The sequence below is a fragment of the Dipodomys merriami genome, unplaced genomic scaffold (genome assembly GCF_024711535.1).
Source record: "Dipodomys merriami isolate MVZ:Mamm:240054 unplaced genomic scaffold, mDipMer1.0.p SCAF_3, whole genome shotgun sequence".
NCBI lineage: Eukaryota > Metazoa > Chordata > Mammalia > Rodentia > Heteromyidae > Dipodomys > Dipodomys merriami.
The window spans coordinates 14,360,124-14,387,454 of record NW_027204492.1 but is presented as its reverse complement, the minus strand read 5'-3'; the positions used below and the strand labels follow the sequence as shown (position 1 = coordinate 14,387,454).

The following is a 27,331-nucleotide window of genomic DNA, read 5'->3' as shown; positions in this document are numbered from 1 at the left end:
AAAAGAACCTGAAAGAAACAGAATGGTGATTATGGTACCATCCCTCTCAACTTACCTGCTTTGTTAAAAAAACTGCTAGAAGTTAGACAATGACAGGTAATTATCATAAACCTGATCCAATAAGTTGTTCTCGCTCCTCACTATCCTGAAATGCTGCCTCAAAGTGTGACATGATTGTTTGAAGCCTCACTGAATAGTTCTAGCTTTGTCAGTACTGGAGTTTGATCTCAAGGCCTTAATGCTTCCTAGGCAGTTACTTTACCTTTTTTTTTTTTTTGTCGGTTGTGGGACAACTCTGGGCCTGGACACTGTCCCTGAGCAATTCTACTCAAAAAGAGCGCTCTACCACTTGAGCCACAACACCACTTCTGGTTTTCTGGTGGTTCATTGGAGATAAGAGTCTCACAAACTTTTCTGCTCGGGCTGGCTTTGAACTGTGATCCTCAGATCTCAGCCTCCAGTGTAGCTAGGATTACAGGTATAAGCCTTTGGCACCTAGCTGCTTTACCTTTTGAACCCTAACTCCAACAATTTCTAGCTCATGGCATCAGCAATCTGGGATTCATGAAATAATGTAGGAGTGGGAAATGCTGTTATGCATTATATGTAGCTGCTTCAGCAAGGGAAGTTAACAAGATGCCTTCCTTTTACTTGTATTCTTCAATATATAGCAAAAGTGTGTGTTACTTACCAGAAACTTTTGGCTGTGGGATTATGTCTTAATTTCAATGGAGCAATGGATTCAATAGGGAAATTCTATTTATTCCCACATATAGATTGCAATTTGAGGCTGGTAGGGGCGCAAAAAAAAAAAAAAAGGTTCAGGAGACCCTCATTACAATCAATGGCTGGGAATAGTGGAATGCCTTTGTTCTCAGCCTTGAGGGAAAACACAATCGCTGGGCAAAAGTAGCATGTACCTGTCATACTCAGTAACAAATTGAAGAACAATAGCAAGACTATACGTTGGCCAAGCATTAGAGGTTATCCTACCTGAAAAATAACCAAAATAAGCAAAAATTGGCTGTGAGAAGGATTCAAGTGTGGATGGCCTCTCTGGGAAACACAAGGCCTTGTACAATTCCCAGCCATGCAAAAATTCCTCCCCCAAACCGCAAGACAATTGCAAAAATAAAATAAACTACTATACATCTGATGTCAAATATTTTCAGCTAAGAACTTAATGTTTAGAGATGGAGACAAAAAGGCAGTATGTTCAAGGCTACCCTATTCTTTAAAAGAACATTTCTGAAATAACTAAATTGAAACTCTCACCTAAGGACTTTAGGTTACTCCTAGACTATGATGAATAAAAAGGTTTAAAATAGAGCCTGCAGTAATGAAATTAATTGGAATTCAATACGAGGGCTGAAGAGTACCATGTTGGATGGCTTCAAGTCCTTCTCGGAATCCTGAGACAGTGATAAAATTAGTGGAAAATATCAGTGAGACAATTCAGGCAGAACATGTAGTGGCCCAGGCCCTCCAGGAAAGATGGGGTAAATAATGTCATGATGACGTGCCAGGCATCAATCATGTACTGATGAGGGCTAATTTGGGACAATGAGAACACAAAATGAATAGGGAAACTGGCTGGGGAGGATCAGCAGTTCCATGATAACTGGGACTGTCCAGTGGTCTTAGTCAACGGTGATATTCAGGAAGAACTTGTCTCAAAAACTACAATGAAAAAGAATAAAGACTAGGAGCTGGTGGCTGATGCCTATAATCTTAGCTAATCAAGACTGAAATCTCAGAATCTTGATTGAATGCCAACTTGGGCAGGAAAGTTCATGAGATTCCTGTCTCCAATTAAACACCAAAAAGTTGAAAGTGGAGTTGTTGGTTAAGTGATAGGGCACTAGCTCAGGGACAGTGACCATGCTTCAAAATCAATTTCATGTACATGCATGAACATGCACGTGTGCACACACCACTCTCTCTCTCTTACACACACACACAAACACACATACACACAAACACACATACACACACACAGACACACACACATACACACACAGACACAGATTCAAAATAAAATCAGGAATCCTCAAAAACCCTTAAAAATAGCACCCCTGACTTTGAAAGCTGCTACAGAGATCAAGAGGCTAAAAAGGATTGTCAAAAGAGGTAATAACACCTCCAACATGAGAGAAAACAAAAGAACAAATCAGCAAGCTGTTCTTTCAAGCCAAACACATAAGGCCAGATTTTTAATGTGCAATGCCTTTATTAGCCTATGGAGGGGAATTCATTTAACAACCACAGGCTAAGAGTGTTTATCATCAGCTTGGTACATTCTTGAAGACAGTCAACTACTTCTGGCAACTCAGAGAAGGATGATGATGTTTTCAGGATCTTCTCATAGAACTCATTCATTCTGATTTTCCAACCTGAAAATACAGACCAGTAATAAATCAATGACAACCAAAGACACTGTGACATGAAGGAACTATGAGAGACAGGGAATGGAGACCACCATCTGAGTGGATGTAGGAAGGTTGTCCGCACACTAAAATTTACACAGGCAAGGACAGAGGCTGGCAACTGAGGATCAGTTCCATGCTTGGCCCACACTGTCTCTGGCTGCAGAGCTCAGTGGGCCTGGAAAGATCACTCGGGATAAGAAGATACCAACAAATGTTCCTCCCCCACGGTATAATCCCCGTTTTCACTGTATTTGATTCCCGTGTCCAGCATCTTGTATATGCATTTTTCTAATTTGGGGAGGGGAAGGGAAATAACAAAATGCTTAAATAAGGATACAGGCTGACCCATTGTAACAGTGTTATGTACAAGACACTATGTTGAAAATGAACTTTACAACTTCGTTGGGGGGGGGGGCTAGGGTGCGAGGGTGTAGCTGGGGAGGTGGGGAAGGAAGAGATGGTAAGAGAAAAATAAAGGAGGAGGCATCAATGCTCAAATACACTCATTACCTTACTCATATAACTGTTACCCCATCTGTACAGTTTTTTACAATAAAAATGTGTATATGTATGTGTGTGTATATATATATGTATATATATGTACACACACACACACACACACACACACACACACACACACACACACACACACACACACACACACACACACACACACACACACACACACACACACACACACACACACACACACACACACACACATATATATATCCAGAACCTGCTTTGATCCTATGGTGAAAAGAAGATGGACAGTCCTTATTGCCACCCACCTCCTCATTCTCTCGATGATATATTTAGAAAATAGTTTCTCCACTCTCAGAATTCTTCTCACATCTTCAAGCAACTGGATGACCTCTTCATAATCTGAAGAAACAAAAATCCCTCAGTACTTCCCCAAACCAAAGCTAGATCAGAAATCAGTTTGGGGGATGCCTGTCTCTGTAATGATAGATTATGGTATAGAATGTTACATATAATGCATGAGCACACTTACATGTGTATGCATGCACACTTCTTCCTGCATGTGTGCACGTGTATGTATTTGGTTTCAAACACATTCATTTGGAGACTGGCTCATACATAACCACAGAATTGTTAGAAACTGATTAACATTAGAAGGGAAAGTAAAAAGGTGGTGTTCTGGGACATATTAACCAAAATAAAGAAGAAGCCACTTTAAATTATGTACCAAATGAGATTCTGGGAAAATGTCCTAATCTTGAGACAGTTACAAGCTACTACACATGAAAAATACAGCTACCGTCAGTTTTTATTAGAGATTTTCCATCTACTTACATTGTAAAAGCTGCTGAATTAGCTGCCGCTTGTCAGGAATGACAATAGGTTTGATTATCCGCCGCCTTCGCCGTCCTGCTGCCGAGGTATCAGCGACCACAGCTGGTGCAGCCACTGCTTTGACATTGCGGTTACCTACAAAGAGGTCGCTGCTCACATCCCCTCCCCTAACTGTGTTACCACCAGGTTTGAGAAGCATTCCATGGCCACTGCTAGCAGAGGAGTGTCCATACACACAATCCAGTAGACTAGGGGAAGCATTGCTCCTGCCACCTGCCTCCTGCCACCTGCATAAGCTATGAGGGAACACTTTTTCTCAAGGACTGTTTAGGTGAGCACTCACTAATTCCTATGGGCGCTCATGGGTGTCTTGGTTGGAAGCACCTGCAAACCAAATACAGAGGTAGCACCATGAGGTTACAGGGTTTCAAGGCAATCTGAATGCTCGTCAGGGGATAAACTAATTGATTTTTAGAAGTCAACGGTTTGCAAAAGAAAAGATGTGAGCTTGAAAGTTGGCTTCAGCATGCAGATTAAAATACATCCCTTTAGACTCTCTGGCTCATGAACCTATTCAGAAACTTAGGTGGACAGTTCAACAATCAACCAACCCTTCACAGATGCCTGGGATCTGTAATTCACTGAGACTTAATATATTTTGCATGCAGAAAATCCTAAATCTCCCGTGATGCACAGATGCTTGATACGCGTACCTCAACACCCCAAATGCCATAGTGTGGATATTCTGCTCATGCTTCCCTCCCAAGGAGCTATTCCCTGCAAGTGTGACACTTCATTGATATGTATGCTGTTCTCTAGGCAGGTAACAGAGGCTGGGGGTCAGCAGTAAGCTGTACCTGTCCTTATATGCCATATATTATTATTGCCTGGGAGAGGGCAGAAAGACATACAGGAAGTGCCTGATAGAGACCTTCATACTCATAGATGAAATTATTATTTATTTTATTTTGTCGGTCATGGTGAACTCTGGGCCTGGGCGCTGTCCCTCAGCTTTTCAGCTCAAGGCTAGCGCTCTACCACTTGAGCCACAGCACCACTACCAGCTTTTTTCTTTTTGCTTATGTGGTGCTGAGGAATCGAACCCAGGGCCTCATGCATGCAAGGCAATCACTCTACCACTGAGCCACCTTCCCAGCCCCCAGTTTTCTGAATGGTGTATTGGAGATAAGAGTCTCACGGCCTTTCCTGCCTGGCTGGGATGAAAAGCAATCCTCACATCTCAGCCTCCTGAGTAGCTAGGATTATAGGTGTGAGCCACCAGTGGCCGGATCAGAGCTGAAATTATATAGAGAAAAATGAAGCTTGTATTAGGAGCAGTAGAATGAACATGTGCAGCTTCTCAGGCAATGACAGGCCCTTCTGGTAGGCATCCTCTTAGCAGAGTCCAAGGAGACAGAATCAGCTTGATCACATGCAGGAGACTCAGAGGATGTAGTGAGCTCAGGCCAGGGCCTCAGTAACACTGTGAAGAAGCCGAGACTAAAGAGTGAAGCTCAGAGGCAAGGAGAGGGAGAAAGAGACCATCTGGTTTAGTATAGAGAGCTAGAGAGCATGGTGGGTCCAGGAGATGCCCAGACTGTGAACTCCAGGTATTATTCTGAGTGCTTCAGGTACAGAAGTTGTGTTTCACTGTGGCTTGATGTGGAACAGCTTAATTGCATGCTTGTTTCATCATTATGGGGGAAGAGTCAGAAAATACAGTTATGACAGGGCCTGGAATAGAAGGCAGATTTATCAGAAAAGAATTACTGGAACAAACTGCTGGTGCCCTGGCAGAATGGCTAAAAAAATAAGGAAAATGTGTGATCTGGATATTCTTACAATTACAATACAGGGGAGGAGATAAAGGAAAGGCAGGAAAAGACCAAGATGGACATTTACCAATAAGGAAAGAAACAAGGAGAATGGAAACCCTAGAAAGTTGCCACAAAGGACGGAGTGGGACAACTTGGCCAAATACTGCTGAGAAATGAATGCCAATATCAGGTCAGAGTGTGCACTTGTGAAACTGTGGAAAGAAAGGACACAGGAGGCAAGAGGTCACCTATTACACCAGGCAGAAGAGGTGATGATAGGGGAAGGTGAAATATGAACAGAAGCTGACCACCAGCCTATGTGACCTGCCCTGGCATCCAGTGTGAACGGTGACACTATTCCCCCTGCAGGAAGGTCTTTTGATTTGTAGCAACTGCCCAACCCTTTCATTCATCAATTCAGAGGGGTGTCATCCCCCTTGCTCTCATGCAGGTGCTTGCCTACCCACTCAAATGTTGCTTACCTTCTTTCTTACCTAGGCTTGATTCCTCATGTTGGGATTCTCCCTCCACTTCTGGGTTATTCTGGGATGTGTCCTCAATGTACCTCTTTTTATATGGTGGTATGTAGCTCAGAGCTTGGTAATCTGAGTCCGAGTCCCATTGAGAACTGTCAGAAGTCTCCTCTTCTTGGTCAACCATAATTTCCTAGTAAACAATAATGAACTTATTTGAATGGTGACAAAATGTAGCTATCACAAATCTGCAAACCTGACTGAAAGCTTCCAGGGCAAGATGGGGAATGAGAAGTTCCTCCATGTGGCTGCAGGCAAGATGCCCTAGAAACACACAAAATATGGTAAAGCAAGGCACTTTTTAAAGCTAGTGCACTTCAAAACCTAGTAACTTCTACACATGAGAATGCAGATACATGTGTGAAATAAACACAAGTGACTTTTATTCAGCCATTAAGAAAGCAATATTGTTGGAAAATGGATGGAATTAGATATCATCACCTTAAGTAAAACAAGCTAGTTTTACCAAACAGGTATTTTCTCACATATGCAGACATATTTTCTGAGTATTTTGTCTCACAGGCCAAACTTGAGAGAAGCAAAAAGACAGGAAAACTAAAGGAGAAATATTATCTTGTGGAAGGGGACAAGAGGCAAAGGCAGAGTGATATACCTATGTGGAAATGACATCACGAAACCAAGGATCATATGCTATTAGAATACATTGATACACATAGGAATGAAGAAGCTGAGATTTTGTCTATAGCAAATAGTCAAAATATAAATGAAATTAAAGCCCAAATACACAAAGTTGGCCAAAATCACAAACATGGATTTTTTCATGTAAAACCCCATATTATCCACAGCAAAAGGAGAAATCATTCTTTTAAACATACTTCTTATAAATACAACTGAGAGCCAGAGGCAGTGTTCCAAAGTGTGAGGCGGGACTATTGCTAGAGCTGATGCACTGCAGGTCATCTGGGCAACCTGAGCAGCTCTCATATACAGATAAACACATCTGAAAAATTAAAGAAAATGCAATTGGATATCCGGAGGATATGTCATCCTCAATCTTTCAAAATTCCTTTAATATTGAAGATAGAAAGGATTACCATGCTAATATTAGGAAAGAAAAAAGGCTGAAATGTATTAAGATGTGTAATCTTAGACATGAAGAAAAATAAACCAAACCTACATCCAAATAAAGTAGGAGAATTAAAAATTGAATGTTTTGGGGCTGGGAAAGTGGCTCAGTGGTAGAGCGCTTGCCTTGCATGCCTGAGGCCCTGGGTTCAATTCCTCAGCACCACATAAGCAAAAAGAAAAAAGCCAGAAGTGGCGCTGTGGCTCAAGTATTAGAAACAAACAAAACTAAGAAAAAGAAAACACTATAGATCCAAAAGCAGTTGAGAGAGGGGGAAAAGTTATCTTTTTTCCCCTTGGCCATAGTGCTTGTTTCAGAGCCTGGGTACTGCACCTGAGCTCTTTTTCTCAAGGCTGGTACTCTACCACTATGAGGCATAGCTCCACTTCCTATTCTTGAGTGGTTAATTGTAGATAAGAGTCTCATGGGGATTTATCTTCTCAGGCTTGCTTCAAACTCCATCCTTAGATCTCAGCCTCCTGAGTGGCTTGGAGTACAGGTGTGAGCCATTGGCTTTGTCCTGGAAAAAGTTATCTTTATAAAAGGTATATCTGAAAGGTGTATCTGAAATCAAAGCCTGGCATGAAACCCAATTCATTAGAATAAAAGTAAAACTCACAAAAGTGTACCCAAAATGGATAGAAATTTCAATCCTCTATTTGATAAAAAAAATTTTTACCCAAAGTATAAAGGAACCCTCCTTTGCTCACAAGGCTGTCACTGAGGAATTCTCAGAACCTTCAGGAGAAACATTAGCGTTACAAAAATTATTTTCTAAAATACAAGACAGGGACTGGTTCCCATTTCATTCAATGTGATCAATATGTGCCTATAGCCAATAATTAACTAACAAGGATGTTAATAGAAAAGGCAATTACTGAGTCTACTGCCTCTTGAAAATACAGACATTATCGGTAAAAGATTAAGAAACCAAAAAGAAAGGGTTAGAAAGGGAAAAACATCTGGTTTTTGTGACTCGTCTGTAATCCTACTTACTCTGCAGGTTGAGTTCAGGAATATTACGGCTATGTTGGGCCTCAATGGGAGGATCTTATTCTGGTGCTAGCTCTGGAAAAGTATAAAGCCACTCTGAAAAAGAATGAACACATAGAACTAACCTGTTTGTCATGCTTGTAATCCTAGCTACTCAATAGGCTGGGATCAAGAAAAGGCAGGAATGTCTGTGATTTGTTGCCAATCAATAAGCAAAACACAGACGTGGAGGCAGAGCTCAAGTGGTAGATTGAAAGCCTTGATCTTCCAGTTCCTAAGTTCAAGCCCCAGGATGAGCAAAATTAAAAGAATACACAAACATGAAAGTTGTTCTGCATGTGGTTCTAATTCTAGAGTTATTCCTAAGTTACTTAGTTCAGCTAAGTTACTTAGTTCCATTTCACCTTTTATCAATTAACATCTGGAAAACAACCAAAGATTGACAGTGTGGAGACATCAGAGAATGCAAGTGCAGGCACAGTGAGAGTGATGGCAGACTATGGAGCACATGCTTGCAAGTTCGGGTGACACTAGAAATTCTCCACGTTGCTGAACCCAGATTCACAAATAAGGGCCCAGCGTCATTCCAGCGATGCTGTAGAATGCCCAAGGAAAAAGTGTCTGGTGGCTGAGGCCACTCAGGCCAGGAAAAGTCCCCACCTCAGTGCTGGACTAGTGACCTTGGTCCCAACCAAGCTACCTGCCCTTCTAAGTTTTTACCTTAAGATTTCAGTACCACCTCGAAGCTTCAGTTCCTGACTTACATGGCTCTCATAGAGGAAACATATGGGCCTTCCTCTGAAGCTGAGTCTCCAGAAATACCATCTCTCTCTCTCTACCTCAACCTCACAAAGGAGTCATTGCCATGGATTCACTATGTCCAGGGCAGTGACGGCAGCTGTCAATGCCTAAGACATCCTTCAGTATCAACACGTAATAGTGGAGGAGCCACGCCCACTGCCCCGGAAGGACTGGATACCAGAAACCTTGTGACCAAAGCTAGGGGCCTGAGGAGCCACCAACACGGAAGAGGAAGAGTTCTACTGGCAGGGAAAGTTCGCGACATTATGTACTTCAGCCCCCCCCCCCTCCAACCACCACCACCACCATGACATGACACAATAGAAGGTGTCATCCCACAAACCAGGGCATCATCCTGAAGGACGCTAAGAGAACTGAGCGCAACCCCTCAAGCCCCAGGGCACGAGACAATGGGCAGGGCCTACGCCAAAGCCTCCTCCCCCCCCCCCCCCCCCGGAAGGAATGAGCCGCCATGACAGCTGTAGGAAGTCGCAGTCCCACCCTGACTAACAGGAGCTCAGACAGATAGACCTAAGGGCTAGGTAAGACCCCCACAACACCCAGGAAGCAAGCTCTGCCCATCTCCACCTCTCCTGAGCCAAAATACTGACCATTCGACGAGAGGCCGCACACACTCCCAAAATGGCGGGAGAGCTTTGTGCCTGTAGGACCCACCTCTACAGTGTGAGCGAAGCTGCACATGTGCAGTCTAGGGGTCTAGGGCGGAAGTGCATGGGGTCTCTCCCTCAACTCTGGACATATTATATCCTTTCTTTCTTTCTTTTTTTTTTTTTTGTCAGTCATGGGGCTTGAACTCTGGGCCTGGGCACTGTCCCTCAGCTCTTCAGCTCAAGGCGAGCACTCTACCACTTGAGCTACAGCGCCACTTCCGGTTTTCTAGTGGTTTATTAGAGATAGGGGTTTCACGGTCTTTCCTGCCCAGACTGGCTTTGAACGGCGATCCTCAGATCTCAGTCTCCTGAGTAGCTACGATTTACAGGCGTGAGCCCACTGGTGCCTGGCTGGACATATTATTTCTGAGAATGGAAACTAGGCACAAATCAGTTGCCCTGTCTGGCCCCATCCAACCTGAATAAGATGAAGGTTATACACACCTAGAAACCAAATGTGCAGAAGGTTGGTGTACCAGCACAATCACTAGTCCAGCTGAAACACCCAGGAACTGGGCTTTTGATGCACACTGGTCCTGACATCCATCCAAGCATTTTGTTGTGACAACCACACTCGAGTTTAAGACTTAGTTGTACCTGTGTGGTAGGACTCTTGCCCAGCATGCAAAAACCCTTGGGTGCTATCCCTATCCCTTTGGTAACCCTTATGTTTAAAGGAACAAGATAGGGTTTCCTTTTCTTTCAGCAAGAGAAAATGTATGAATTGGAGTTGGCAGTCAATTGCAACCTGACTTTTGTAGTAAAGTAAAAGGTGCACTCATGGTTTTAAGAGATGCAAAACTATTTGACAAAGTAACAACTATTCACAATGAAATATCTTCACATTTCTTGGGCTTAGTCTCTGACCTAAACTCATGTTGTTTTATTCCTAGGGATACAATATTAGCCACATTCCCTGAAAATCAAACTAATCCTAGCTTCCTGGGGTCTCAGCTTTTATTCAAGCCTATACTGTGGCATTTATTGACTGACAGGTAAAATACGGGTAGAACTCTTGGTAAACAGCAATTCCCCGACAGTTTTACTCTGGTTCAGCTGCTGTAAGAGTTTTGTCTTTGTAATGCTAGAGAAATGAGGATGGTGTGTGGAATGAGTGGTTTATGTGTGTCTGGACAAATGATTCTGGTTCATGAACTTACCCTAGTCAACATCCCTGGAATTCTTTTTATTCAGCTGTAGGGCTTGAAATCCGGGCCTGAGCACCATTCCTGAGATTTTTGCTCAAGACTAGTACTCTAACACTTTGAGCCACTGCACCACTACCAGTTTTCTGGTGGTTGTTTGGAGATGAATCTCATGGACTTTTCTGCCCAGGCTGGCTTTGAACTGCTATCCCCAGATCTCAACCTCCTGAGCAGCTAAGGTTACATGCATGAGTCACTGGTGCCTTGCATCCATGAGCTTTCTTACTCAAGGCTAGTGCTCTACCACGTGAACCACATATCCACTTTCAGCTTTTTAGTAGTTAATACAAGGTAAGTCTCATGGACTTTTCTGCTTGGGGTGGCTTTTAACCACTATCCTTAGATTTCAGCCTCCTGACTAAACTAGTGTAAGCCAAGTGTAAGCCACTGGCTCCTGGTTGTGAGTTTTCTGGGCAGCTTCACTCAGGTTCACCTAACTGTGGGCTAATAGGATGCTCATGGTTAAGCTGTCCTAGGGAGAAGTTGAAACAGAGCACAAGGGTGAAAATATGACAACTTGTACGACCTCAAGGCTTGCAACTTGTAAGACCTCAAGGCTTGCAACTCTTCTTGTGACTCCCCTAATTTTGAGTAAACACTCTTGAGGTGGTTTTTGTTTCGTTCGTTTGTGAAGTTTTCTTCCTTTATCTTCTAACATATGAGCCTGGGATTATCTAGATAACCAAGGTGGCCCACAAATTCCCAGAGTCAAGCAATCCTCCCACTGTGCTGCTTTATATGACAAATGTGTAAATTTATTTCAGCACAAAAACAAAGCAAGGGGAATGTTGATTTTACCATTTTAGCCAAAACCAGAGAAACTGCTCTCAACTCTAGGAAAACCCAATACTGCCCACAAACTACATAAGGCAGCTTAAATCTTTCCTGAATTAAGAAATTGGAAAAACTTACAATTGTAAGCAATTGGAGAATACCCTAGTTGTGGAACACTTACCCAGGCACCAGTGGCTCATGCCTGTAATCCTAGCTACTCAGGAGGCTGAGGACTACTGAGGACTGTAGTTGAAACCGGCACACACACAAAACAAAGCCTGTGAGACTCTTATCTCCAATTAGCCACAAAAAGGCAGATAGTAGAATTGTGGTTCCAGTGGTACAGTGCTAGCTTTGAGGGAAAAAAACAAGTTCAGGCACTCAGGTACAGTGTCCAGACCCTGAGTTCAAGCCCCAGGACCAGCAGGAAAAAAAAACACATAAGCACTGAGAAAAAATGAGAGAGAAAGCAAAGAAAGAGAAGAACTTGGAAGGAGGGAGGGAGGAAGAGACTAAAATAGAGATTCATTATGTGTTCCTTGTTTTGATTACTTTCAGATTTCCAAAACAAACTTTCTAGGTTACAGTAGAGTGACATTACAGGAAGAATCCAAAGCTGCCCATCAAGTGCTGTGTGAATCATGACTTTTTAAGAAACAAAGCAACAACTAGTAAATGACTCAGGTAAACACAAACTGAAGTAGTTCATTACCACTGTAATTTCCATACATTCTAGAAATCCCTCCAAATTGAACATTGAGTCTGTCCCCATTAGCCCATGCCATTATACCAGTTACATTGGATTGATAGTTACATCATTAGCTTTCCTATTTTGGAAGGCTCAGATATAGTGTAATCCATTTACAGGGGTTCAGTACATTTAGCATATGGCCTCTTACAAAATGTTTATCTTGTAGGATCAAGTGGGTTATTTCTCTAAACAGAAAGGAAGTCAAGAACGACAAGAAGAGGTACTTATGGGGAAAATATTAAGAAAAACATGTAGTATGTGTTAAGAATTAAAGGGTATGGGAGAAAAGAGAAACTCCTGTTCCATTCATTAGTTATTGATAAGCTGAAGTACTGAGGTCACCATTAACTTGCTACCTCAGCAAAGACAACTCTTAATCTCTTATAAACCCTGTATCTGTTTAAGTGGAACATATCCTCTTCTAAGAAGTAATAGAATATCAAAGTCATGGAGTTGGTTAAGGAGGTTGGTTATGCATGGCCCAGGATGAATTGCTGTTCACTATCATGGAAGGATGCATAGTAAAAAAAAAAAAAAACTACCTAATCCCCCACAAGTGTAGATATCCAAGCTAAAACCACAGAATGGCAGCATACTCTAAAGTGTATAATCCATTTGAAGTACCAAGTTGTTATGGTTTACATCCATCAGGGGAAAATCACTTCTCACTTGAAGAGACATTGTGGATTTAGATTTTCATGACCACCATCTACACTTTGAAATAATCATTTGAGGTCTTAAGAAAGGACCAGTGCTCCTACCTCGTAAGCTACAACTTCAGCTATTTGTAGCTTGTGGTACTAGTGCTCTAGGCTTTACAAAAATAGTATAGGAGATGTCAATACAATTTCTTAGAATGTGTTATGTAAAATTTCTTCCATATTCCAGTTCACAATTTCAGCAAAGGAGGGTGTGCTAGAATTACTTCCATTCTTATTTTTACATATCCGGTAACAAAACTGTGTGTCCATTCCTAGCTCACAGGTCTTTATTTCAAAGGAGATTTAAAGACTTTGCTACCTACTGCAGAGACAGAGATGGTAATAGGATTGTCCTATTGGATAATAACACCCCAACACAAGCGAGAAAATAAAACAACACAACACACAGAGCTATACTTTTAAATCAAACATATAGCACCAAAGCAACTTTTACTAAAAAATTCAACCAGAAAAAAAGCTCCATCCACCCCTTTTTTAGCCACCAGAATACAATTTTTAACACCTGATAACATGTTTCAGCATTAACCTCCTACTTTCTCTAACTTAGCAAACTATTTTTGACATCTTATATCCTAACAAGACAGCATGAATGAAGCTTCATTTTATTCAAGGGTATGGGTGTCCACATGTTTCAGTAGCTTCTCAAGATGCTGAATTAAATTGCAGCACTTGAATCTGAAAATAAAGAGAAGGGTCAGCAAATAAAAGATACACAATCAATGATTTGAGAAGTAATATGGAACATGAAGCAAGACTGTCACCTATGTGAAAGTTGTGTGTTCAGCCAAGGGCAAAGAATGTCAAGTGAGGATTAATGCTTGGTTCAGCTCAGAAATCAGGGAAGCCAAAGGGCTGAGTGGGTCTGGAAAGGTAATTCAGGCTCAGAAGATACCAACATAAATATAACATGGGTCAAGCCTTAACAATGAGTAAGAGCTAGGGACTGAGAAGCATGGAGAAAGAGCTCTTGTGTATCCGCACAAGGGCCAGGTTACTGAAAGAAAACAGACGGTTATGTTACTACTCACCTTACTGCTTCCTTGAGAGCAAATACCAAAAGTTCTTTATTGACTTCTTGAGATCGTTTCCCTTCTTCAAGCAACTGAAAGACCCTTTCATATTCTGAAAAGACACATCAGTGATTCTCAAAAATGAAGAAGACAGTTTTGTTTCAGTTCTGTTTCAGGAATTATTAATCATGACAGAATGTTAGTCATTGTATACGTGTATATGTAGACATGCATTTGTGTGTGTTTGAAAATTTTTAAGTCAGATACTAGCCCATACTTAATTAGGAAAAGTCTAATATAACCTAGTATGATCTAATCTAATACGATTAGAATGGAAAATGAGTGAGATTACTAGAACACATTAGCTACAATATAGAGGAACCACCGTAAATTATGTAAAAATGTAAAATTGGCAAAGATTCCCTCTCCTGGGGCAGTCGGCCAAATATCCTGTATGACCACATAACCACCTCCACAGTTTACTATGAGCTATTCTTCCCCTACTTACTTTGTCCCAACATCTCAATTTCCTCCGTGAGCTCACGTTTTTTATTAGCTTTGATTTCCTCGAGTACTGCTGGTAAGGGATCAGGCACCACATCTGGTGCAGCCACTGCTTCAACATTGATATCACCTGTAGAGAAAATAGCTGCTCATATATTCTCCCCCAACTGTGTTGTCTCTAGGTTTTGAGAAAAGGCCCATCTCCACTTCTAGCAAGGGAGTGTTCACACATAGAATCCAGTGCACTGGGGGGAGCACCGCATCATGTCATCTGCATAAGCTCTGATGAAAGATTTTTCCATGAGGAGCATTCATGGAGGCCCGCACCTGTCTCCACTGCCTGCTCACAAGAGTCTTGGCCAACAGAAACACCTGAAAACCAAATTAAGAGAATGAGCTATGAGGTGGGAGGGTTTCATTGCACCACGTGCACCTCAGGGTGCTCTTCATGAGATAAAGTAATTGACTTAAGAAGATGAGGTTTGTATGGAAACTGCTCCTGTTTGAAAGTCAACCTCAGCAAAGATTAAAATAAATTCTCCTGATGCCCTCTGACTTCATAAATGCATGTATAAACCTAGATAGACAGTACAATTAAGAATCAACACTTCACAGATCCCTGGAATCTGTAGTTAGCCATCACCTTGTCACAATTTACATGCAGAAAAGCTCAAATGTCACATGGTATTCAATGTTTGTATTTGTACCCAAGATCCCCTATGATCTTGGTCAAAGTGGAGTGATTCTCACTCCAATCTGACAGCTCCATATTATTCACACATGTGTAAAGTTCCAGGCACCGGGTCAGAAGATGGACATCAGCAGTGAGCAGCAAAAACAGACACTGACCATTTAAACTTATGAAGCTTACACTGTTGTGGTAGGGTGAAGTCACACAAAAAGTGCACAGTGAGAAAATGCATACTCACAGATGGACTTTAGACCATGGATATGAAAGGAAACAGTAGAGGGAATGGTCACCCACAACTCGCGGGTGGTGGCAGTCTCTCCTTGGAAGTGTTCTTTAAACAGAGTCCAAGGAGGAGACACAGCTGAATTTACCCAGGATGTGATAAGGGTCAGAGTAGCAGCTACAAGATAAAGAAACAGGATCCACAGAGTGAAGTTCAGAGGCAAAGAGAAATGGTGAACAGAGAATGAGAGTCCCAGAGGTACAGAGCTTGTGCTGCCATGGTGCAACTGCTTATTTCATCATGTTGGAGGCTCAGAGAGTGACAGAGGCATGAAATGAAAGCAGTCTGATCAGAAAAGAACTGTTGTAGCTAAGTGGTAATGTCATGCCAGTATGAGTTAGAAAATAGATAAAATGTGTATTTTGGAAATTGTTTCATTTATATTAAAGGAAAATTGAAAATGAAAGATAGAAAAAGACTAAGACGGGGTGTCTATCGCTGCATAAATAAACAATGAGAATGGAAATCCTAGAAAGTTTCCACAGGAAGGGAATGGACAACTGGGCCAAATACTGCTGAGAAGAATGGCAATGCCAGCTCAGACTGTAGGTTTTGTCCACAACCCATTTTGTATGCAAGGAAGAAGCAGACAGGAAAGCTAATAATATAGGAAGGTGAAGTACAAGCAGATGACCACCGGCTGAAGAGAAATGCACTGCTTTCCTATGTGAAACCGTTCCCGTCTCACATGCTGGGAATTGTATATGATTATATCAACTACCAAAACTTTCATCATTATCAGAGAAATTTCTTTCCCCTGGCAGACATTCAGGTGTCTGCCCGCCCACCAAAGATTATTATTACCTTCTCCCTTTTCCTTTGACAATTGACTCTTGGATGTCACCTTCTCAGTGTGGCTTCTCTGAAGTGACTGTTGATTATCCATGTCTTTGTTCACTGGGTATGTTTCGATTCCAGGATTTTGTAAATAGTCACCTTCTACATAAGTCATCAGATCCTAGAAAATAGCAATGGGCATATGCCATTAAGGATAGAATTTAGTGAAAAGAAAACTGAAGGCTTCCACACCAAGATTGTAAAGGAGAAGTTTTCTCTATGTGGCTACAAAATTGAGCCTTTAGGAAAGCATAGAACACACAAAATATAGAAAAGCAAGTGAATATGACTCTTTTAATAGGTCATAACCTCTATGGAAGAGAATTCAAAGAGATGGTCTAGGAAAATATGGCAAATCTATACAAAGCAGTTTTATTCAGCCCCAAAAAGAAGAAAGAAAGAATGGTGGAACTGGTATCTTCAGGGTAATGTAAATAAGCCAGTTTCACAAAGCAAATACTGAATATTTTCTCACATATGTAGAATTTCAGGGAAGCACAATGACTTGAAAGTTAAAAGGAAATTATTAGGTTTGTACAATGGGATATAGGCAACGTCAGGGTGATATGTCTATGTGGAAATGCCATAATGAAATTTATTATCATATGCAATTAATATACACTGATAGAAGCAAGGGAAAAAGAAGTTCAACTAGAAATCTATGCCAAGCAATCAAAATACAAATGCAGTTAAAGCCTAAATGCAAAAACTTAGCCGGGTTCTGGTGGCTCATACCTGTAATCCTACCTACTGAGGAGGCTGAGATCTGAGGATCACGGTTCAATGCCAGCCCAGGCAGGTAAGTCTGTGAAACTTTTCTCTACAATTAACCACCAGAAAACCAGAAGTGCGCTGTGGCTCAACTAGTAGAGCTCTCGCCTTAAGCTGAAGAGCTCAGGGACAGTACCCATGCCCAGAGTTCAAGCCCCATGACTGACAAAAAACAAAAAACAAAAAAACTTAGCTATTGTGGTTTCAATGGAAATATTTATTTATCTTAGTGATAATGGTCTCTATCTAGAAAACAAGGAAATTAGGAAGGCTACTACTAAAAAATAAAGTATTCCAAAATCAAACTCTACTTCTATATCAATTCAACTGAGAGACTGGTGCAGTGGTGCACACAGCTCCAGAGAATGAGAAAAAAGGACTGCCTGGATCCCACTTACTGGATACTATCAAGGCAACAAATATTTTTATATTTATCTAAAAACAATGAAAATAAAAATTGCAAGAATGAATGAGGAAAATTTGTGTCACCAAATTTGCTTCTTCAGTTAAAGTTAGAATATTATATATATTACATATAAATACTGAAACAGAAGTCAAAAAATTCATATACTATATACCTTAGGAATGCAGAGAAGAGTGCATAAAACCCAAATGGATTTGAAGGATAGGCCTTAATTCTGTTTTATGTAGTTTCTACATTAAATTCACAGATTCCAGCATATAGGCTGGTGTTTTATCCCTGTGCTACAAGTTCATCCATGTTATTGTAATGTGATGGCAAACTAATGTGTTAAAAAGAGAAAAGAATAGATCACCAAGTGTTTTTTGTAACCAGAATGATGATGACTATGTGGTCAAAACATGGGCAGGATTAATCAAGGAAATCTAAATGTATAAAGAAACTAAATGTACATAGAAATTAAAGCCTTTGGTGATAAATAAGGAAGAATAATCTTCCCATGGATGGGTAGAGACCTTCTTAATACTCATTATGATTCAAAAGGACTAGTAATTTAGTTACAATTCCACCATTGTAAGTTAGAAAACACAGTCTTCAATGAAAACAACAAACTTACAAGACAAATACTACCAGATATAGGCCTAACATTTTTAAATTAGTAATTTATCTTCAACTAAGGGACACTCTTAAAGAGAGTATGAAAGCAAAAGAGGGAATTGCAGAAGCCATTAGAAATTCTGTAATTTATATATGTACCTAATGTGTGGTAGGAATCCAGAACCCATGTACAAGTACAAATTCATCTTTTTGGTATTAGTGGGATTTATATACTCAGTACCTCCCATTATCTAGGCTGCATTTGATTACTTGACCTACATCTCCATTCCTTTTTTTCTTTTGGTTATTTTTCAAATGGGGTTTTCTTGAAAAAAAATAGTTCAAGGTTGACCTCAGACCGACATTGAACAATCTATTGTTTCCCCTCAATAGGATCTCAAGGTGCACTCAATTATATCTAATTTGTTTGATAAATGGGGTATCATTAACATTTCCCCTTGAAGGACCCAGAAATTGCATCCTCCTGATTGATGTCACTAGATGTTGGGATTTACAGGCATATACCATGAGCTGAATTATTATAAATTACAAAAAAAATGTTTGTAAAGATAACTGAAAAACAAATCATGCAGTGATCCCCCAGTTAGTGGGGAGTCATAGCTCAGAAGAATCACAGCTGAGTCTGCTGAGACAAAAATTCAGCTCGACTTGATCTCAACCAAGAATCATGACACTAATATTGATTACCTGAGAGAAATAGGTATGATCTTCTCAAGCTAGCCTCGGAAAATGCAAACCCCTCTCTAGAAAATAAAGTAAAAAAATGAATGAGGAGTAACTACACTGCTAAAGCCCCTCCATTGTAACACGCAGGACCTGTTAGTTCAGTAGGAAGATCTAATCCATGGCCATTCAGGAATAAAGGAAAACCATACCACAAAAAATAACCAGCACAAAAAGTAACTAAAAACATGGATAAAGTGATAGAGAGTATGTTTATTAAGCCTGAGTCCATGAGATATACATCCTCAGCACTAACATCCCCCTGAAAACCACTGTAGTTATTTCTTGTCAGGAGTGGAGGAGCATGCTTGTAATCCTAGCATTCAGATTCTGTGTCAGAAAGATTGAAAGTTCAAAGACAGCTTGGGCTTGGCTGTACAGCAGGATTCAGTCTCAAAAAAACCCACTACTGATTGATATGTGCAAATTTAAACTTTTACGTGGGCACACTGTGTTAGTCAGAGGAAATCATGTGCAAAATGATTTACTAGAGTGTGCATTAATGACCCTTGGCTCAAAGGAAACATTCAGTTCAAAAGCTGAGCAACAGTGTCTGGACTGCTTAGAGCCCTTCATTAGAACAACTGAGTTTTTGATAGGGTTAAAAAATTTTTTGGCCCAAATCAGGCAGGATATGTTTTCTTGAATTCTTGAATTTAATTTAGATGGATGTTATATTATTTGATGTTCCCCACTTCTCGCTTCTTTTCTCATTTTAAAAACTTTTGTTGTACGGCTTCAAGACCCTAATTCGCCCCCCTGCCCCCCCCACGCTTTTCATCAGTACTTCTGATAAAAGGATTTTTAATAATTACTAACTCTTCATTCGTTTCTAGAATGTTTTTGACTACTTATCAGGATTTCTCTGCTGAAAGTCTTCATCAGAACATGATCATGGACCACAAAAAGGAACTCTCCAGTTTCCCTACTTCCAGAGATCCCTTTCACAGTCGACTATGAAGAGAAATAAACAGCATTCCATATCCCAATAAGAAATGATTTTTTTGCAGCCTTGTTTATGAGATCCAAGATGCCCCTCAATGGATGAATGGAATGTGGTATGTGTACACAATGAAATTCTGAGCTTCCATCAGAAGATATCGTACCATTCATAAGGAAATGGAAAGACTTGCAAAAATTATATTAAGATCCAAGAAAATATAGGTTTCATGGTTTCCCTCATTTCTTGTAACTAAAATGTGTCTATAAATCTACAAGTAAAAATACACGTGGACATAATAAATTATATAGCATTAAAGACATTCATGCAAAGAAACCAAAGTATGATATTCTTAGGAGAGAACCACATAGGTCTTTTGTTTTTGTTTTCTTCCTTTGTCTTTGCTGGCATTTTCTGTACCCTTTGTCTTGTATTGGGGAGGTATTTGGGGAGCACAGAAATGGTGGGACAAGGGGTGAACAAATGCCATAGTGATACCCACTATACATTATGTGGTAAAGGAACTATAAGACTTGTGGAAGGACACTGGGAGGGAAAAACTAGGAGAAAATCAAGGAATAGGGTGACACTGTTCAAAAAGAAATGTATTCATTATCTGAGTTATATAACTGTAACCCTCTGTACATCAAATTGCAATAACAGTAAAAATATGTTAATGAAAAAAAAATTTTTTGGCCCAAATCAGGCAGGATATGGAATGGACCAGACCCTTCAGTAAAGAAAGTATGACACGTATTATGCCAGGACAGGATACAGGACTGCCTGAGGGATATGGGGATAAGAAATGACTAGGGAAGCTGGACATGGTACATAAGGGAAAAAGAAGTCTTTTCTGTCTAACTCAACTGTCTTGTAGCCAGGCACATTATGTACTTCCTGGAATTATTTACTTCATGACTTCAGTTGTAACTGCTGTTGTGCTGTCTGTAACTAGCCAGCCATGTCAAAGGTATGAATCTTTACCAATGGAGTTAAAAGAATCGACTCTCCCCTTGAATGGGAACTTTCCACTGACTTTATCAACCTCCTCCAAATGAAACCATCAGCAGCCCTGTTCCCAACCATACATAACAAGAAGAATATGAACCTTTACCTCCAAGAAACAGCCTCCTCATCCCCAGTACGCACCTTTCACTGAAGGTTAGAGTGATTTCTAACTTCCTTACATTATCCCACCACCCTGGTAACCAACTGCAAAAAATGTGACCCTGACTCCTTACAAGAAGGGACAATGTCAACCCTTGGATTAGGACAAAAATAAAGCAAACCACCTCTTCTGGTGTGTCTGCCTAGCTCTGGAAAAAGTGGCAGCACACCTCTTTGTATAGAATTTAATTGCCTTAACAAAACCTGTATCTCAGGTGTCTATTCATTTGCTGACACCAGAGTCAAGTGTTTCCAACAGCAGAACCAACCTTGCACTCTAACAATTAAGGCAAGAGCCTTAGGAGTTCTAGACTAGTTGGGAAACACAATGATTCTGAAGTCACTTGGGATACAGGAGAGGCTATGCCTCAAGAAATAGAAGGGAAAAAATTAATGGGCATTCATGAAACAGGTACTTATACATATCACCTTTGACTTTGTGCCTGGTACAGAGACCAGGAAAGTAATAGGATTTTCCAGATGATGTAATACCATCCCAACACAGGTGAGTAAACAAGAGACCACCACAACAAAAAGATGTCATTTCACATGGGAAGAACAGGGTCAAAATAGCATAGACTGCCAACTGAGGATCAATGCTTGGATCAGTTTAACTATAGAGAGGCATAATTGGTGAATGGGCCTAAGTCAGGTTCAGAAGACACTAACATAAACATCTGTGAGATCAGCCTTACTTAACGATGAATAAGGGGCCAGAGATGGGGAGGCTCAGGGTAGGGACTGTTCTCCATCCCTCAGTCCTAGCTCTGCATAAGCCTGATGGCTAGTACACATAGACAGACTCAATTGCCACCCACCTGTGTTGCTTCACCGAGGATATATTCAGCATGTAGCAGCCTTATTTTCAAATTTTCTACTACCCTAAGCATCTGAAAGATGATTTGCTGTCCTGAAAAGATAAAAATTCCTCAATAGTTCTCAAAAATAAGGATGAATCCTAAAATCGAACAGTAAGTCAATGGTCAATGCTTGTCTAGATAACTATGCATCATGGTATACAAGATGAGAAAGAGAGAGAGAGAGGAGGGAGAGACACGGGGAGGGAGAAGAGGGAGAAGGAAGGGAAGAAAGAGAATGGAAGAGGGAGAAGAGAGAAGATGGAGAGTGAGAGAAAAAGAAAGAGCAACATAGACACACAGAGAGAGATTTCATTACTTCAATTTACATACTTGATTTTATATAGAGTCAGAAAACTCTTAGGAACAATGACCTAGCAAGATAAGAATGGTAACAACAAAAAAGATGTCTGCCAAGACACTTTAGTCCCAGTAAGTAGCGACCATCCTAATTATACAAAATAATGTAATTCTGGGAAAAGTTCCCAGTCCTCACGCAATTGCCAGCTATCCAACATGACAAAATGACAATTCAATCCCAGTGACTTTCTCGTAACATCTAAACTTTCTTCCTGACAGAAGCTTCCAGCACCAAATCATCCATCACACACAATACAGTCAACTACTTCAGCTTTGGAGTCACCTCTAAGGAAGACATCCATCAAATCTTCAGTTGTATTATCATCAGGTGTCTTATCATCAGGCCCATCTCCACTGATACCAGGGGAGTCTTTACACACAGAACCAAGTGGATTGGGGGGAGCACTGCCTCCTGCCACCTCCTTAAGCTGTGATGAAATACTTATCGGCAAGGAGGCTTCAGGTGAGCCCTCGCGTTTCTCTGTAGGCTGATCATGGGAGTCTTGGCTGACAGCAGCACCTGAAAAACAAATTCACAGGCTAAGCTGTGGGGTGGGAGAGTTTCCTCATGCCACAAACACATCCAAGTGCTTCCTTCATGATAAGATAGTTTATTTCAAACCAGGATATTTATCTAGATAGATCTCAGGCTTGACAATTTGACTTCAGAACACAGTAAAATAAATCTGCCAAGTGCCCTTAGACTATGAATGCATGCAGTAATATACATGGACAGAAATACTAAGTAAACATTCACAGATCCATGGCATCCATGATTAACTGTCACTTTTGACACATCTTGCAGGCAGAAAAGCTCTGATCTCACATGATGTCCAGGTGCCTGATCCATACAAACTATCACACAAAATCCATAATGTAAATGATTCTGCTCATGATTCTTTTCTGTGTCAAAATAAGATACTTTTCAGTCTAAGTGAGATATTTCTGTGTCATTTGCACATTTCCTGATGTTCCAGGTACTTCATCAGATGCTGGAGTAAGTAATGATCAAGACAGATAAGAATAACTCCTGCTCTTATGTAGCTTACACTGTCAGGGAGAGTAGGTCACACAAAAAAAATGCCCAGGAAGCAGCTGCACACTCACAGCAGAGATGGTCCCAGTGCAGAAGCAAGAAGGAGTGTGAAAGAAGGTAGTAGAATAAAAGTCCCCAGCTGCCAAGTGATGGTAAGAACTAATGGGAGGTTGTCCTATAACTACTGCCCAATGAACATACAGTGATGCAGAAGCATAACAGGATGTGGCAAGGACTGTGGCAATAACTATAGTAGAAATAACTAGGGACCGCATAATGAAACTTACTGAGAAATAAAGGGAGAAAGGGGTTTCAAGATTAGTGTTAAAATAGTGGGCCCAAGGGGTGCCCAGCCTGTGGGTGGATCTCAATAAAGATTCAGTTGGTGTTTTGAGTGCTTAGGACATCTTAGGGCAGTATAGCCTTGAGTGCCGTAAGTTGTTTCATTATTTCATCATTCTGGTGACAAGATGACAAAGTACACATGTGATAAAGGCAGGGGTGAAAAATAGTCTGATCAGAAAAGAATTGTTGGAACGACCTCATTCTGGACTAGAATACTAAGTACAGAAAAAAATGTGTGGTTTCAAAATAATTACAAATTAGAGGGAAAAACAGGAAACCAAGATAAACATTGGCCAATAAGAATCGAAAATTGGACTTCTAGAAAGGTCCAAGGAGGAATCATTGGAAAACTGGGCCAAATACAGCTGAGAAATTAATGACAGTGTCCGTTCAAACTGTGGGTCTTTTTTGCCAACCCTGGGGCAGGAACTCCGGGCCTAGGCACTGTCCCTGAGCTTCTTTTGCTCAAGACTCTTTACCACTTGAGTCACAGAGCCCCTTCCGGCTTTTTCTGTGTGTTACTGGGGAATTGGACCCAGGGCTTCATGCATGCTAGGCAAGCACTCTAACCACTAAGCCACATTCCCAATCCCAAACTGTGGTTCTATTCTATAATAGATTTTGTTGGAAGGAAGAGTCAGGATCCTCTGTATTAAGCCAGCAAGAAGAAGTAATGATGTGGCAAAAGAAAAATTTGATAAGAAGGTAAGCATGGACTGAAAGGGAATGCACTACCTTTCTAGACAAAAGCCTCCTCTATCCCACCTGCAGAAAACTCTTTATGCTCATAGAAAGTTTTAAAACATTACCTTCTCCCTCTGCTTTTATGGTCTCAAGTTGGGATCTTTCCTCTCCTTCCAGTTTCTTCTTGGATAAAACAGCCTCAGTATGTCCCTTCTCAGGTGTTGGCGAAGGACCTGTGACTTCTTTAGCTGGACTCTTTTCTCTCTTAGGATTTTCAGGATTCTCATCTTCACAATCAGCCATAATATTCTGAAAAACAGCAAGGGATTTAATACATTCATGACAAAATTCAATAACCACAAAACTGCAAACAGGACTGAAAGTGTACAGAGAAATCTCCTCTATATGACTGTATCACTGAGCAGTGAGGAATTAATAGAAACACAAAATTTGACAGTGTTGCAAGGGGACTCCTTTGAAAGTTCATAACTCTTATGTAAGAGAATGATGGATGATCCTCCAGGGATTCATGTGTCTATTAAGAGAGCAAAAAGAACTTAGCTGTTAGCTCACACCAACAATCCTAAATCTCAGGTTGCTGAAATCTGACTGGTTAAAAAAAAAACAAAAAACAAAAAAACAAGTAAGTGTGCTGGTAGCTCACGTCTATAATCCTAGATACTAGCTGAGATCTGTGGATTGTGGTTCAAAGCCAGCCTGGGCAGGAAAGTCTGAGATTTTTATCCAATAAATTACAAAAACAAGCCAGAAGTGGAGCTGTGGCTCATGTGGAAGAGGCTAGATTTGAGCAAAAGAAACTCAGGGACAGTGCCTAGTCCCAGAGTTCAAGCCCCAGGACTGGCAAAAAAAAAAAGCCAAATGAAAACTGGAGTCCCTGTGGTCAAGCCCCAGTACTAGCACATAACACACAAACACACACACAAAGAAAAAAGAAACTTCAGGAGGTATGCAAACCTTTTATAAAGTATTTCCTAAAATAAAAAGTATTAGTACTCAAACCATTTATGAAATTAACATTAACCTGATACTAACATTTAAAAAGAGTTGTAAAAGACCACTATAAGCCATGATACTTCATGAATATAGAGACAAATATCCCAAAAGTTTAGCCAAAAAAAAAAGCAAATATGGAAGGATAAAAAGACAAAAACAAACAAGAACCCCAGATACATGCAGCAGCTAATGCATGTCATTCTAACTAGATAGGAAGCTGAGTTCCAGACATTCACTTTTTTCTTTTTTGAGGCCAGTCTGGGAAAAAATTACATGATATCCCACTTTAACCAATAAATTGCTAAACTATTCATACTTTAAAATACTCCCAATCAGAAGTAGGAAGTTTACAAAAATGAAGCTTGAAATGTAGGCTACTGGACAAAAGACAAGGCTCCATTTGAAAAATAAGAAAGTATATATGGGGGCATGGCTCAAGAAGTGTATCATCTGTCTAGCCAGGGTGACCCTCTAAGTTAAAAACTAAGAGCACCTACTCACTAGACACTATATTTAACATAAACTATACAACTTGTGGGTGAGGAAAAGACAAAAAACCTGCAAGAGAATAAGGAAGGGGTGACACTGTCCAAAAAGAAAAGTACTCTTTACCTGACTTATGTAACTGTAAACTCTGTTTATGACCCTTATAACAATAAAAACATTTTTTTAAAAAGAAATGTACTCATTACCTGACATTTAACCCCTCTGTTCATCGTTTGAAATAACAATGCAAAATAAAATTTAAAAAACTGTTACTAAAAATAAATGCATAAAATCAATAATCTCTATACATTTCATGATAGAATTCAAAGCATGAGGGGAAAAGCAGGTTCAATACTTGAAGACAAATTTATATTAGCCACATACAGAGAAAATGTAGGAAAATAAAACCACCCATTTTAAAGATGGGTTACAATGAAATGCCTGAAATCTCTAATACTTTAAAATGATCAAAAAGTTCAATAAAAGGAAACTGTCTTGTATTTCAAACAAAAAGTTGAAATACCCTTTTTTACTACTTGGTAGGTACAGGGGTTTGTGCTCAGTCTTGGTGGTCTTTCACTTTAACTATGATCATAGGATGGCTTTTGCTGGTCATTTTGGAAATGGAATCTCTAGGACTTTTCTTTCAGGGATAGCTTGGAACCACCTTCTTGTTAATCTCACCCTACTGAAGGGCTATGATTACCTGCATGGGCCACTACATTTGGGATGAAACAGAAAAAATTTAAAGCTCCTAGCTATTCAGGAGGCTGAAATCTGAAGATAGCTGTTCAAAACTAGCCTACATAGAAAAGTCTATGATATTCCTATTTCTAATTAATCACCAAAAAGCCAGAAGCAGACCTGTGTCTTCAGTGATAGAGCACTAGCTTTGTGCACAAAAGCTCATGGATACTGTCAAGGCCCTCAATTTTGAATTCATAAGAACTGTCACCCCCCAAAAATTGTCTTAAGCTTATGACAAATTAAAATTAAACTTACAGCCCGGCGCCAGTGGCTCACGCCTGTAATCCTAGCTACTCAGGAGGCTGAGATCTGAGGATCACGGTTCAAAGCCAGCCTGGGCAGGAAAGTCTGTGAGACTCTTATCTGCAATAAACCAGTAGAAAACCAGAAGTGGTGCTGTGACTCAAGCGGTAGAGTGCTTGCCTTGAGCTGAAGAGTGCAGGGACAGTGCCCAAGCCCAGAGTTCAAGCTCCATGACTGACAACAACAACAAAATTAAACTTACAGTTAACAGGAAAAGGCTTTTCCCAAAATCAGTAAAGGAGAAAAAGATGGTTGGTATCTATTTAACAGTATGTTTGGAATCCTAAAAACAGTTGCATAGTAAACTCTCATACCAGAGTACTACTATGCCCTGAAACACACAAATCTGGAAATTATCCAAGGTGTCTACAATTTCCGGAGTCACCAGAAAAATACAGTTGCATCCCAGTGAGAATTACAGCTAAGCATCCAGC

At 40.5% G+C, this 27,331-nt stretch overlaps 1 protein-coding gene across 4 annotated transcripts; it reads right to left on the bottom strand.

The window, feature by feature from the left end:
- Positions 1-2,295: 2,295 nt before the first annotated feature.
- On the bottom strand, positions 2,296-26,928 carry LOC138839340 (uncharacterized). Of its 4 annotated transcripts, none has more exons than XR_011375946.1 (11): positions 26,850-26,928; positions 24,473-24,656; positions 22,566-22,802; positions 21,884-21,975; positions 16,393-16,546; positions 14,619-14,744; positions 14,129-14,222; positions 6,046-6,229; positions 3,747-3,881; positions 3,221-3,314; positions 2,296-2,393 (listed from the first exon to the last, which is right to left on the bottom strand). XR_011375946.1 is itself a non-coding variant. In XM_070038912.1 (8 exons), the coding sequence occupies exons 2-8, from the start codon at positions 24,648-24,650 to the stop codon at positions 13,703-13,705; spliced, it is 954 nt and encodes a 317-aa protein (XP_069895013.1). In that variant the 5' UTR covers positions 24,651-24,656; positions 26,850-26,928; the 3' UTR covers positions 13,492-13,702. The 4 variants fall into 4 exon arrangements, 1 of the variants encoding a protein (XP_069895013.1); XR_011375947.1 differs by having other exon boundaries at positions 6,058-6,229; XR_011375948.1 differs by having other exon boundaries at positions 14,655-14,744.
- Positions 26,929-27,331: the final 403 nt, after the last annotated feature.